The sequence below is a fragment of the Mauremys mutica genome, chromosome 2, assembly GCF_020497125.1.
Source record: "Mauremys mutica isolate MM-2020 ecotype Southern chromosome 2, ASM2049712v1, whole genome shotgun sequence".
Taxonomy (NCBI): domain Eukaryota; kingdom Metazoa; phylum Chordata; order Testudines; family Geoemydidae; genus Mauremys; species Mauremys mutica.
In genome coordinates, this window is record NC_059073.1 from 147933553 (window position 1) to 147948149 (window position 14597).

General features: G+C 51.1%; 1 protein-coding gene across 1 annotated transcript; it reads right to left on the bottom strand.

Annotated features, from left to right (window-relative positions):
* Positions 1–1932: 1932 nt before the first annotated feature.
* On the bottom strand, positions 1933–7233 carry LOC123363221 (interleukin-36 receptor antagonist protein-like). The gene is made up of 3 exons (XM_045004101.1): positions 7155–7233; positions 2814–2954; positions 1933–2135 (listed from the first exon to the last, which is right to left on the bottom strand). The coding sequence occupies exons 1-3, from the start codon at positions 7231–7233 to the stop codon at positions 1933–1935; spliced, it is 423 nt and encodes a 140-aa protein (XP_044860036.1).
* Between the last annotated feature and the right edge of the window lie 7364 nt (positions 7234–14597).

The window sequence follows — 14597 nt, forward strand, 5'->3', positions numbered from 1 at the left end:
GGAATCCCATGGGGAAGGTCTGAGGTCTGTGCTTTGCAGGAGGTTAGACTAGTTGATCATTCTGGCCTCAAAATCTATGAATATATACTGGTGGCTGTATTTCCCTCTACCTTCCCCTCCACCCCCCACCCCCATTGCAGTGAAACATATTGCAAACAACTGGCGGGAAGAAGATGCAAATGACGCCACCTGAGATGAGGCTGTCTCTCCTCAGAATTCTTAAATAAAAAGCCCAGCTGAAAACTCATCAAACAAAACATTGTTTGCTGTATCTTTGAAATTCCCTCTCCCTCAGCAGGGACAGAGATTCACAGGTTTCACTTGAGTTCATCAAAGTCTTCTGGGATACAGATTGTGTGAAATGTGCTGTGTTGTACATACCATAGAACCTCAGAGTTACGGACACCTCGGGACTGGAGGTTGTTCGTAACTCTGAAATGTTCATAACTCTGAACAAAACATTATGGTGGTTCTTTCAAAAGTTTACTACTGAACATTGGTTTAACACAGCTTTGAAACTACTACGCAGAAGAAAAATGCTGCTTTCAACCATCTTAATTTAAATTAAACAAGCACAGAAACAGTTTCCTTACTTTGTCAGATCTTTTTTTTTTAAACTTTCCCTTTATTTTTTTTAGTGGTTTTCATTTAACACAATTCTGTACTGAATTTGCTGTTTTCTTTTTCTTTCTTTCTCTCTGGTCTCTGCTGCTGCCTGATCTCATACTTCTGGCTGCAAATTAGGTGTGTGGTTAACCAATCAGTTTGTAACTCTGGTGTTCGTAACTCTGAGGTTCTACTGTAATTGCTTTTCTGGAAATAGCCTCACTCCATGAAGGTTTCTGATGTAACTTCCCCAGAGCAAGCATCTATTTCCTGTATGTTGCCGGACAGTGGAGTTAGGTAAGCACTTCCTGATGGCCTGAGGTCGCTCTGCAGACACTCTGCCCCAGTTTACTTCCCTGAACACCTCAAAAACTCCAGATCACAATCCAAAGTTAGTTACAACACTCGCCTTTTGCAGGTCCCATTTATTCGATCTTCTGGATACACACTGGCTTACAGGCCCTCACTCCAGTTCAGTGTCTCTCTCTCTCCCTTAGGGACTCACCAACCCTTCTTCCCAGAGCTGGGTCTCCAATTCATTGTTCCTCCTATAAGGCAGCCATCACTCCTGGGCTTTTCCCAGATCGAACTCTGCTTCCAAACCAGCCCTGGTGTCAGGGTCTTCCCTGCAGGAGCCTCCCTCACTCTCTGCCGGCTCCTGAGCTTCCCCCTCTCTCTTTCAGCTGGAAAACTTTTACTCGGCTTTAGCCCAGAGCCTGTTTGGCCTGTGCCGGGGGAGGATTTGGGCCAGGGTATTTCATCTCACACCACAGAACAGAGGATAAGCACAACAACACAGCCAGAGCCATGAGGGGCTAGAGGATCCAGATGTGGATATGGAGTTGGGCGTCAGTTTATTGCTAGAATTATTTATTTATACTTCAATGAGGGCTGGTCAGTTCTATCATTGCAAAAAATCCAGTAAATTTCATTCACTCTTTCCCCCCATCGTCTAGTGTCAGTCTGTATCAATATATAACAGTGTATGTAAATAATGACCCCACCATGAGCCAGGGATTGAACCAGCCTCAAGGGCATAAGCTTCTGCTACTCGAACCAAAGGAGCAACTCCACAGCTGGCACCAGTAGCGAGCTTTTATCGTTTGTGTAGATTAGCTATTAGAAGGGGGCACAGCTCACTCAGCCAGTGTGTTTTACACAGAAACTGGTGCCCATTTGCAGGGATGGAAAAAATGCGTGTCTTCAACACATGACTAATAAACCTAACTTTCAGAGTCCGATTGCTGCTGGAGCTCCCACTGGGATGGGACTGCTTGGCTCCGCCCCCTATGGGTGCCTTAAAGGCACAATCTAGCCCAAAATCTTTTAAAAGTAAAACTCAATGATCTCTGACTCTCCTGTGCAGCTGGTGGTGCCGAGGGGCTCGTCACTCTTCTGGGAGGTGCAGCGGAACCACCCCAGGTAGGTGGCCGACTCGAAGCGGTGGGTGCTGCCTGTGAGAGTGTTGTTGAACGTGCAGTGCTTCGATTCCTCGGTGTGTTTATACATGTCCATGATGAGCCTGTCCTCTGGGAAGCAGAGAAGGAGACACTGTCATAGGGGAGATATGAACATTCTTTCTTCTGCTTTGATCCTGTGGAGAGTAGCTTAGGGGGGTCCCGTGTGGCACCATGGGGCAGCACAGGCTGGGAGGCAGAGAGCCCGAGAGAACCCCAGGGTCTGTCTGGATCCAGCAGCCTCAATAACAAATCCCCTTTGATTCATCGCAGCCAAGTCCTGACTCTTCTCTGAAATGGAAGGCATCACAAGCCTTGCACAGGACCCCGCCTACCACCCGCTAAAACTCAGAGAGACGTGTGTTCAGGGCAGAGTCTCCGATTACTTTCACTTTGGAACTTTACAAACCGGTTTTGAATTAACATTGCAAAATACCGCCTAGCTGCGGGATGAAATAAGAGGGAGTTGCTAAAACCCTGATCTCAGGAGCACTCATCTCCAGGCAGGGCCAGCTCCAGTGTTTTTGCCGCCCCAAGCGGCGAAAAATCCCTCCAAAAACAAAAAAGCCGCGATCGGCAGCAATTCAGCGGCAGCTCTACCGCCGCCACTTCATTCTTCGGCAGCAATTCGGCGGCAGGTCCTTCCCTCCGAGAGGGACCGAGGGACCCGCTGCTGAATTGCCGCCGAAGAGCCGGACGTGCTGTCCCTTTCCATTGGCCGCCCCAAGCACCTGCTTGCTGTGCTGGTGCCTGGAGCCAACCCTGTCTCCAGGTACAGCACAGACTGGGCCACTGAGCTGCGGGATAGACAGCACTTCCTATCACAGACACCCATGATGATAGGATATTTGCTGCGATCCAAGAACTGAGTAGGCACCACACTGACCCTCTCTGGGGAATGAAAACAGGACAGGGAAGCAAGGAGAACACGGATGACAATGTGCAGGGGTCAGACTAGATGATCGTGATGGTCCCGTCTGGCCTTACTGTCTATGAGTCTGTGAGACAAACTGCCCCTTTCTGCCCAGATTTGTGAAGCCACATGACTGCTAGGACACTATTTATAGCAGGAGTGGTAGGATTATCCTTTCTCTGTTTGCACAGCTCCCGGCACTGTGGGACCCCAGTCCTGGGGCTGCCATATTTTATATATTACAAGTGCTACTCATGACCCTTGTACATCAGTTGCCTAACACTTCCCACTATAAATATATTTCCGACTTATTTGTTATAATAGCTCTAGCACCTCTGTGGTCTGCAGCAGGACTCTGAAATCAGGCCGAGGGGTAGCCCCTAGCTCTGGGAGGTGTCTTTTCATACTCGCGTGAGAATCTGTTCAGATTTGGCTGAGTCGTAAGGTATCAGTCACCATTTGAAAGTATTGCTGAGCTCATTGAAACTTGCCAGGGGCTAAAATTGCCCAATGTTCCATTTGCACCGAGCATGCCCCCTAGTGTCCTGCTACAGCAGGCAAAACCTCCAAATGGGACACAGACAAAAGAGATGGTCACACACCTGCTCCAACAAAGTAACCGTTGGCCTAGAAGAACCTACACAAGGCTGGGAATCAGGAAAGCCTGAATTCTAGACCTTTTCTACTAATTGGTGTTAATGATTCTCTGCCCTTCACCACCCTTATTACTGAGTAAGGCCTCAGACTAAGAGGCTACAGCACAAGTGGGCAAACTACGGCCCATGGGCTGGATTCAGCCTGCAAGCCACTTTAAGCCGGCCCGTGAGCTCCCGCTGGGGAGCGAGGTCTGGGACTTGCCTCGCTCCAGCGCTCCAGACAGGGCGCTGGGTCGGGGGCTGCACCACATGGCTCGGCCCCGCTCCAGGGCGCAGGGTCGGGGGCCACACCATGCGGCTCATGGAAGCCATGGCATGGCCCTGCTCTGGCTCCTACGCAGTCCATTGGCCCCCCTACGGCACTCCAATGGGAGCTGCAGGGGCGGTGTCTGCGGATGGGGCAGTGTGCAGAGCTGCCTGGCCGCACCTCCATGTAGGAGCTGGAGAAGGGACATGCCACTGCTTCCGGGAGCCACTTGAGGATTAGCGCCGCTCAGAGCCTGCACCCCTGAGCCTCTCCACACACGCCAACCCCCTGCCCCAGCCCTGATCCCCCTCCTGCTCTCCAAACCCCTCGATCCCAGCCCGGAGCACCCTCCTGCACCCCAAACCTCTCATCCCCAGCCCCACACCAGAGCCCACACCCCCAGCCGGAACCTGCACCCCTTCCCACACCTCTGCCCCAGCCCTGATCCCCCTCTGGCCCTCTGAAGCCCTCAGTCCCAGCCCAGAGTACCCTCCTACACCCCAAACTCCTCATCCCCAGCCCCACCCCAGAGCCTGCACCCCAGCCCCAATTTTGTGAGCATTCATGGCCTGCCGTACAATTTCTATTCCCCAATGTGGCCCTCAGGCCAAAAGGTTTGCTCACCCCTGGGCTACAGACACTGGGAATAGAATGGACATCTCTTACCCAGCAGAGCTCAAAAGGGACGACTGAAGAATTAATCATCAGGGTTGAAATACAGCAGGGTCAGGGGGAGAACATGGTCTATGAAGCAGATAGCCGCCGGCATGCCACAGAACAGCGGAGGACTATCAAGGGGATATGATGCAACAGATACAGTGTCTCCCCTTCTCCGAGCCCATCCACTCACAATCTCCAGGATTCGCGTCCACCTCCATCCACCATGGTGGAGAAGACAACCCAGCCCTGAGCCGTTCCTTTCTTCCCTTGATCAAGTGGCACCTAGGAGAAAGGACAATGCCGCTGACAGCTAGGCAGGGCCTGCAGCTCACCTGGGGTGGTGTTGGAGGTCTCTGGGGAGGGTGTTGCGGTGCAAGCAGATGACCTTCTGCTCTGTGTCGTGGATCGTGAAAATGTCCAGCCGTACGACAACGGAATGTGACAGCGGGCGAGGCCTTGTGTGGACTGAAGAGTGGGAAGAAAAGCAGAGGGGAGAAGATTTCAACCAGGATTATTAAGGGTTAAACTTCCAGGATGCTAAAAGTGACCCCTCCAGGATGGTGAATTCAGATTGTGCTGTGATGCTTCAGCGCCTTCTCTCTGGGCTCCTACCCTGTAAGCAGCCCCTGCCGGGGTGCCGGGAGGGGAGTAACAGCCCAGGGACTGCTGTTGTGCTCAGGCCAGGTTCCTGGGCCATGAGTGTTTAAAATCAGGAGACTCCAGCTCCCCTTTTGCAATGGCCCAGTCCCCAGGCAGGATCCTTCCTGGACCTTCGCAGGAATTAGAATCCTCCCCCAGAGCGGATCCCGGGTGAGCGAATTTAGATCACACCAAACGCATTTGTGCTAGGGTGAATCAGGAGTAAAGGGTGAATTTAGCCCCTGGCCTTATGGTTTGCCTGTATGTCACTAGCTCAGTAGCAAGAATAATGAACCTCGTTGGAGCCATAGATTATCCCTGTGCTGTAAGTCTATAGGTCAGCACTTTCAGAAGTGCTGTGCCGAGTCTTCATTTATTCACTCTAATGTAAGGTTTCGCGTGCCAGTAATACATTTGAACTTTTTAGAAGGTCTCTTTCCATAAGCCTATAATATATAACTAAACTATTGTTGTATGTAAAGTAAATAAGGTTTTTAAAATGTTTAAGAAGCTTCATTTAAAATTAAATTAAAATGCAGAGCCCCCCGGACCGGTGGCCAGGACCCGGGCAGTGTGAGTGCCACTGAAAATCAGCTCGCGTGCCGCCTTCGGCACCTGTGCCATAGGTTGCCTACCCCTGCTATAGGTAGAAATCAGACCTCTCAAAGAAGTGCACTGAACTTGCTGAACAAATCCTCCATGTCTTTATCAACATGGGGCACCCTGGGGCATTATCCTCTCTCTGTGTCAGGCTCCTCACCGTGCCTGGCTGCTGATGGGTGCTCGGTGGAAGCCAGCTAGGTGCCTGGGGTGGCCTCATGGCTTGAGCAGCATTCTGCAGCTGTGAAATATAGATGGGCATCGGTTATTAACTATACCACTTCTTCAGAGCTCAGCTATCAAAGGCTGGAGCTTTTCTGCCCCCCCCACCCCCCCTTTAAAACCAAGGTGGCATTTACTATTCTGTCCCATTGCCACCTGCAAGGCCCAGGACCCCTCGGTGCTAGAGACAGGAGAGCAGTCCCTTCAAGAGCAGGCACCAGACAAAGTCCTTGCCAAGATGGACAAGGAAGGGCTGGGACCCCTGCCAGGAGAGGTCATGTCCCTTCAGGATATACCCATAACGGTTTTCTATTGCCCATCACTCTGTATATCGCTGCATTGTGCTCTGGGCTCGACTGTGATTCTTGGATAATCAGCTCACTTGTCCTTTATAACCATGGTGCGATTGCAACTAACACAGGTCCATACCATGACCATGGAGGCCAGTCCTACAGAGGCAGGGTTACTGGGTCACTGGGGAAAAGAACAAAGAAAGATGAGATTTCTCTCCCTTCTTAGCATAGGTGGCAGGTAAAATAGGCCAGAGGAGGCTAAGCCTCCCCGGCGCAGCTGCCGCTGACCTGCCGCCAGACACCTGGGCTTCCCATCCCTGCTCTGCTCCCTTCCCCGAGGTCTCCACCGCCCGCTGCTGCCTGGCTGAGTCCCTCCTCTCTGCCACTACACCCCCACTCTCTGGAGGTCCCCACCACACACTGTGTTCTCCTCTCCTCCACCCTCCTCCCTCACATGGCTCCCCCGCCCACTGGATCCCTGCGGGCAGTGGGTGCCTCGTGGGGAAGGGGGTGGAGGAAAGGAGGGGGCCTGGGGCGGAGTAGGGGTGGGGCCTGGGGCAGAAGAGGCGGGGCTGAGGACAGAAGAGGCAGGACAGGAAGCTAGCCTCCCCCCGGGGAAGCTTCACTCACGCCAATGCCTCTTAGATCCCAGTGGTTCGGATCCATGGGAGTGCCCCGCCATTTTGTTTCATTCTGTTGTGTAAATACTGATAGAAGTTTTCTTATAAAACTTTGCCATCTCTAGACACTCCACATTCCTTCCTCAGGGCCTCAACCAGGTCTCCGCAAATTGCCAATGCGGCTTGTGAAGTCCTGTCTGCTACCTCCAGGCCAAAACAAACCAGTAGGGACCACACCCACCCTCTTGAAACACAAGCACCACTTCCCCTGCCAGGGATTTTTCGTTCCCAGCGTCCCCATGGTTCTGCTTCTCAGTCATGCCTCAAACTTGGGCTTTCCTGTTCCCCAGCCTCCTGGAGTCAGCCCAGCCCATTCCACACGGAGTCTGCTATGCTGTCCTCTTTAAATCAATGCCCACTGTACTCCAAGGGTAGCATACTCAAACAACAGGGAACTTGCCCTTTCACCCAGGAAAGTCCTTAGCTCCGCTGGCTACCTGCAAATCTCTCTTCCTTCCATCCCAGCGAAGGAAGGATTTACATAGGCTCTTCTCCCAGCATGCCTTGATTCACCCTAGGATTACAGCAGCCCTGGGAACGACAAATCCCAGCAGCCCCTCAAAGTTGAGGAAGTTGGCTGGGGGATGGGGGGATTCTTGCTGACCATGGGGCCTATTTCTTTTAACTTGGTTAGCTCATGCTTCTGGGTGGCTTCTGCTGACTCCCCTAATGTTTACTGTAGAGACGGGATAGATAATAAGACAGTACATATAATAATGTAACTATATAAATCCATGGTACATCATACCTTGAGTACGGTGTGCAGTTCTGGTCGCACCACCTCAGAAAAAGATATTTTAGAAATGGAAAAGGTAGAGAGAAGGGCAACTATAATGATTAGGGCTACGGAACATTTCCCATCTGAGGAGAGATTAAAAAGATTGGGGCTTTTCAGCTTGGAAAAGAGACGACTAAGGGGAATAGGACAGAGGTTTATGAAATTATGACTGGTGTGGAGAAAGTGAATAAGGAAGTGTTATTTACCCCTTCACATAACAGCAGAACCAGGGGTCACCCAATGAAATTGATAGGCAGCAGGTTTACAAAAAAATGAAAGTACTTCCTCACACAAGGCACAGTCAACCTGTGGAACTCATTGCCAGGGAATGTTGTGAAGGCCAAAAGTATAACTGGGTTCAAAAAAGAATTAGATAAGTTCATGGATGACAGGTCCACCAGTGGATATGAGCCAAGATGGTCAGGGCCTCTATGCTCTGGGGGTCCCTAAGCCTCTGACTGCCAAATGCTGGGACTGGACAACAGGGGATGGATCACTTGATAGTTGCCCTGTTCTGTTCATTTTCTCTGAAGCATCTGGCACCAACCACTGTCAGTAGACAGGATACTGGGCTAGATGGACATTTGGTCTGACCCAGTATGTCCATTCTTATGTTCTTATATTCTCTGCCCGTTGTCCCCTACTGGATTCCTCCTTCTGAGCCTGGGACCTCACTTCTGTTCCCATTTTTCATCATCTTGAGCCATTCAGTTGATCCATGGGTCCTTTGAGCTCTCCCCTCTATTGAGGGGTGGGGTGTTGCTGTTTGCTACATGGAGATCTAAGGAGCCCTCTGTGCTGAGAAGAGCTCCAGCCCACCTTGCAGCTTGGGACTGGACAGAGGCAGCCATTCAAAGCTTCTCCCTCCACTCACAGCGCCCACCCGAGAGTGCTGTTGTGCAGAGGCCTCTTCTCTGAGTCATCCAAGAGAGCAAGAGCCCAGTGTGACATTGCACCACGTAAGGCTTTATAGATATATGCTTATGAGAGTAAATATGACATAACTGGAAAATGTATTATGCTAGATATGCCATGTAACATATCTTTGCAAAGGTTATGATCTACTGAATATATTCATCTCATTTGTATACATGTATCATTTTTATATCTGAAGTTATGAGCATTGGCTCTATGCTTGTATTTAAAGTGTTTGTTGTAGGAAACATATAAGGCAGATTTGATCAACATAGTGTGAAGGGGTTATTCACGTAATTGGGAGTATTTAACTAACAATGGACATTTAACTAACAATGGAGAGATGCCAATTCACATCTGAGCTTTCCTGGGAATGTTCAAACTAACATGTAAACAATGGCATCTGCTTGTAAAGAACTAAGTCATGCATGGACATGTGACTTGTCCATGTGACTCTAAAACTCCATCCTGTAGCTTTGATTCTGCACAGGAGAACATAAGGGATTCCCACCCACAAGAGAAAGACTACATAAGGCCCTGGGAAACCCCTCCATTTTATCTTCAGATGGCTCAAGAGAGAGCCTCTCCACCCCAAAGAGATGCCTGAAAGAAACTGGAACAAAGGACAGTAACTACAGGGGGTGTGAGTGATTGCTGTACCCAGACTAGGAAGGAATCTAGTCTGTCAAAGAAGTTTATTGGAACATCTCTGAGGGTGAGATTTACCTGCATTTAGTTTCCTACTGTATTAGGCTTAGACTTCGTGTTTTTGTTTTATTTTGCTTGGTAATTTACTTTGTTCTGTCTGTTGTTACTTGGAACCACTTAAATTCTACTTTTTACATTTAATAAAATCACTTTTTACTCATTAATTAACCCAGAGCAAGTATTAATACCTGGGGGAGCAAACAACTGTGCATATCTCTCTATCAGTGTTATAGAGGGTGAACAATTTATGAGTTTACCCTGTATAAGCTTTATATAGAATTTATATAGACTAAAATGGGTTTATTTGGGGTTGGATCCCATTGGGAACTGGGTATCTGGGTGCTAGAGACAGGAGCACTTCTTAAGCTGTTTTTAGTTAAACCTGCAGCTTTTGGGGCACATGGTTCAGACCAGGGGCTGTGTTTGTAGCAGGCTAGCATGTCTAGCACAACCAGGCAGGTTACTGAAGTCCCAAGCTGGCAGGGAAGATGGGCTCAGAGGTAGTCTCAGTACATCAGCTAGCAGTCCCAAGGGGGTTTCTGTGACCCAACCCGTCACACCCAGATCACACCCAAATTGTTCATGACAATCAGCAAAAGCTGGAGACAAACTGGGACAGAAGGATGGAAAGGCCACCCAATTCTGGCCAGATGATGAGCCTCTGAATAAAAATCTCAGTTCACACATGCTCAGTAGAGACTTGTTAGAGTTTGGTGGCTAAATTTTTCAAAGATTCTATCGGCACTGAGCGTGCTCCATCCCATGGCTGCCGGGGCAGATCAGGACCTGGGATTATTATTATTTGTTGGGATTGCAGCAGCACCAGGAAGCGCCAGTCAGGGACCTGGGCCCTATTGTGCTAGGTGCTGAGACCAACGCCCGTCATCCTGCCCAACTTTGTCTCATTGTTTCCTTGGACTCCCCTGTCAGTCTGTCTGTCTCCACCTGTTGTCTCTTGTATAATATTTAGATTGTCCTCTCTTTAGACACACACACACACGAAAATACAGTCCCTGTCTCAAACATTCCTATTTCTCTACAGGCTACTCCTCTGTCTCTCTTTGGCCCCTTCTGTGGAGTAGTGACCCCAAGGGGATATTTCTAACACCTGTCTCTCAGCATCTTTAGGATAAGAAAAGCAAGAAATGAGCGTAGCCGGAGGGCGAGAAGAGGCTGTGCCATACATTGCTGAACCCCAGAGAGGCGAAATGACCCCAGAGACACGTTTCTAGCTGCTGGACTGTAGTTCGCACACAGTTCCCAGCTCTCTGATCCATTCCTCGGGTCTCCCACAAATCCCGGAGAGCCCTCTGTGCAGGACCCAGGCAGATGTCTCTTCAGCCATCCCCCAGCAATTTGTACTGTAACTTAGGCGGGGCGGTTTCCCCTGGGGTAACCTTGGGAGTGCAAAATATTCACCTCACAGTAGAGGTATCCCAGGAAAGAAGCAGGGACAAAATATAGGGCAGGCCAGAAGACCCAGAAGTGGGAATGGAAACCTGGGTGTCACCAGTGTCCTGAGGTACGGCCCTACAGCAGCAAGTCCCAGAGGCCGGGCCTGCAGACTCACGCGACGGGGCTAAACATAGCAGGGTAAACTTTCCCACTCGGGCTGGAGTTTGGGCTCTGAAACCTGGGGCCTGGAGCCGGTGGGTGCGGAGGGAAGCCCAGTCTCAAGGCCTGAGCTCCAGCCTGAGCAGAAATGGTTACACTGGTATTTTTAGCCCTGTCATGCAAGCCTGAGTCTGTAGAGCCAGTGGGTCTTTTATTTTGCAGTGTAGCCGTGGCCCTGGGACCCACGCCTCCTTGCTACCCCCCTCCCGGCCCCACAGACATGTCCAGCGAGAGCGCTGACCAGAATTCACCCTGCCTAAGTGAACTAAGTGTAAGGGGACTGTTGCCCCCTTACTAACATTCATATTTTGGTTGGCTAGCTCCCAGCACTAAAAGACTGGGGAGAGGCCAATGCTCCAGGTCAGCCTCAGCCTCTGAGCCTGATTGACAGGGCGGGCAGGCTAATCAGGGAGTGAGGAGACCGGGGGTGGTCCCGTCCTCCATGTGAGCTGGAATTGCCTGGGTCAGACAGACTGGGGCCAAGCTAAGGAGAAAGCAGGGGCCCAAGCTGAGCTGGGGAGCAGAGCTGTGCCAGATCCAGAGGGGCCAGAGACACAGCCACAGAGCCAGAGATGCAGCCCAGGGAGAGCAGACCCTGTGCTGGGAGCAGAGCTGCAGCCATAGAGCCAGGTGTGGTGGGCAAGTGGGGCCAGCCAAATGGGGACCCCTAGCCAAGGGTCCTTGCAGGCCAGGCTGGGAGGGGGATCTTAACCTGACGGGGGCGCTGACGCTGGAAGAAGGGTCCCACCACCCAAAGCCCAGAGGTATGTGACCACCACCATTGCAAATGTCCAACCCGCAGCATCCCTGCAGCACTGCCAGGGCCTGAGAAGGAGACCTGGGACCTACAAGGAACAGACTGTGAAGTGCCCTGATGTCCAAAGACACTGTTTGTGATGTTCCCTGCCACAGAGCCGGGTGATGTGTTTTCCTTTAATCTTTCCCATTTTTCAGTATTCTTTTTTTAAATTAATTGTTAATTAAACAACTTGTATTTGCTTTAAATTGTATGAAGTGATCAGTGGGTCAGGGAGGTGCCCAGTGCAGAGAGAGCACCCCAGAGTGGGGACACCCTAGCCCCTGTCCTAGGTGACCACAGTAGTGTTGGGGGTCGAGCCCCCCAGGAATCCTGGGCACAGCCTTGTTGGGGTTACAAGGACTCTGCCAGACAGGAGAGTGGAAGGGGAGTCCTCAAGGGCAGAGTGGCCTCTGGGTAAAGGAAGTGGGAGCGAGGACTCAGATCCTTTCGCTAGCCCACTTCCCCGGGGTAGTGCAGAAGCCAGGAAAGTTCCCCACAATAGCGGGACCATTCCCCCGCTTACATAAGTGAACATGGGGGCATCTCGTGGTATGAGACTAACTCCCCACATGACCCTCTGGGGCTTCCTAAACAGTCAAAGCACAGAGCTGCCCAGAGGATCTCCATCTACTCATGTAGCCAAGGCATCTGGCAGGGCTAAGAAAATTGGCACAAGCTACTCATCCCCTTCCATTGGCAGACAGAAATAAAACAGCCAGCACCGTCAGCCCATTTCCATACCATGCTCACCTGCCTGCAGCCTGAGAGGCATAAGGGCTCCAGATATTGCTGGTGCTGTTCAGCCACAGCCTTCTCAGCAACAGGAGACGCAAGGCAGGGCAGCGTTGGGAAAGCGTCTAAAAGCCAAGGGTTGGGTTATCAAGCCGGGTGCCTTAATGAAATGGGCAAGTCATCCTCCCTCCAGGGGAGGCTGAGCATCACTTTTCATTGGTAGATCTCAAAGCGCTTCATTACTCCCATTTCACAGATGGGGAAACTGAGGCACAGAGCTCAAGTGAATTCCCCAAGGTCACCCAGCAGTCTAGTGGCAGAGCCCAGAACAGGTTTCCTGAGTCCCAGCCGAGCAATCTATCCCCTAGGCAACACTGCCTCTGGACTCAACACCCGCCTGTTGCCAGCCAGGATGTTCATGGCTATAATGGACACATTGCACTCTCTATGTGTACGAGTCCTAAGACCCAGTTCCAAACAGGACTTGTGCCACAAGCATGCCAGCTATCATCTAGTACAGAGGCTCACTTCTCCCCCTGCCTGTGATCCTGACTGGAGCAGGTGTGGGGGTCTCCAGGTTTTATGGCTGGCAAATACTGCTGCACGTACGGCACTGGACACCCAGATCCTTTATTTATACACAGAACAGGCGCAGTGTGGGTCAGCCTTCCACACAGACCCACCCCCCGTCTCAACCCTGCTTAGAGGGCTCTCTTTCAGGAGCAACTTTGGACCTCAGCCTCCCAGGCCCACTCATTCCCTTGCCTCTCTGCAGAGGGGCCAGTCAGCGGCAGCCATTTCCTGCAGCTCCATTAGGTTCTGCATAGAGTTCACTTCCCAAAGTGTCACCACATACTATAGCTAGCAGAGGATACCAATGACCCCAGGCCACTGGTACACTCAGGGCCGACACTAGGGAAAATGGCACCTGGGTCAACTTGTATTTTGGCACCCCTGGACCCCGCTGCCTCCCTGTTGCCTCCCCACCATGACCCCATCCCCCAATGCCTCCCACCCATCCCTGCATCGACCCTGGACCACGCTGCTTCCCTGGGCACCAGCTCCTCTGCCTCTTCCTCCCTCCATTGCCCCAAGCTCCCTTCTGTGACCTCTCATCCCAGGCCCGCCCTGCTCTTTGCCTCTTGAGCATGGTGCCCCTCTGACCATGGCACCCTGGGTGGTCTCCCCATTCGCCCACCCATAAGGCCGGCCCTGGGTGCACTGGCCAGGGACCCAAAGTTAAAGGTTCTGTCTCATCACCCTTCCCCTGAACCATCCAAGCTCCCAGACAAGGTGGTTGGAACGAGGTGTGAACTATGCTAGTTTAGCTCCATGGCTACACACTGGTCTCGTCTGTCCTGGGGCTGGGCCCCAATTTTAGCCATCAGGGGCCTGCCCCAGGAGAAGCTCCGACTGTTGAAACCTTTAGAATAGACCAGCTAAACTGCTCTTAGCCATGACTGGCTCTGGAGCAGCGCTCACCGCAGTTTACGCCAGGGCCGCTGGAGCTGAAAGAAATGTGCAAGGTAGATGGCCCCATCTCTCTCTCCAGCTTCCCTAAAGTGGGTCAACAAAAAGTGACCACAGTGGCGAGTTTGAGTCACAAAACATTTATTTCCTCTTGCTTGCTCCCCGCGTACAGAATTTCAAAGCTGCATTTAACCAAGGGGAAAAACCAGAAAAGGAAGTCGCTTATCCCAATGTATCTGAGCTGCAGTGAGTGAATAGCCATTAAGTGGAAGTTTGGTTAGAAAAAGGCCAAACAGATATTGAGATGCGATCACAGTATTTCTGAAGAAGCCATAAGCAAAGCCACCAACGTGTACAAGCCAACCACACAGTTCTCCATCTAGCCAGCGGCCCAGAGCTTGGACTGTATTTCAAAGCACTTTATAGAGGTCTAGACGCGAGAGCCCCATTGACCTTAATTAAAGTGGCACTAAATTATCCAGATGGTAATTTAATAATTCAGGGGATAATGTTTGGCTATGTGTCTGATGAATGTAGCAAAACATCTTCATCTGAATATCTACAGGGGTATTTATTGGCATATTTCACTCATTCACAGCACATGGTGA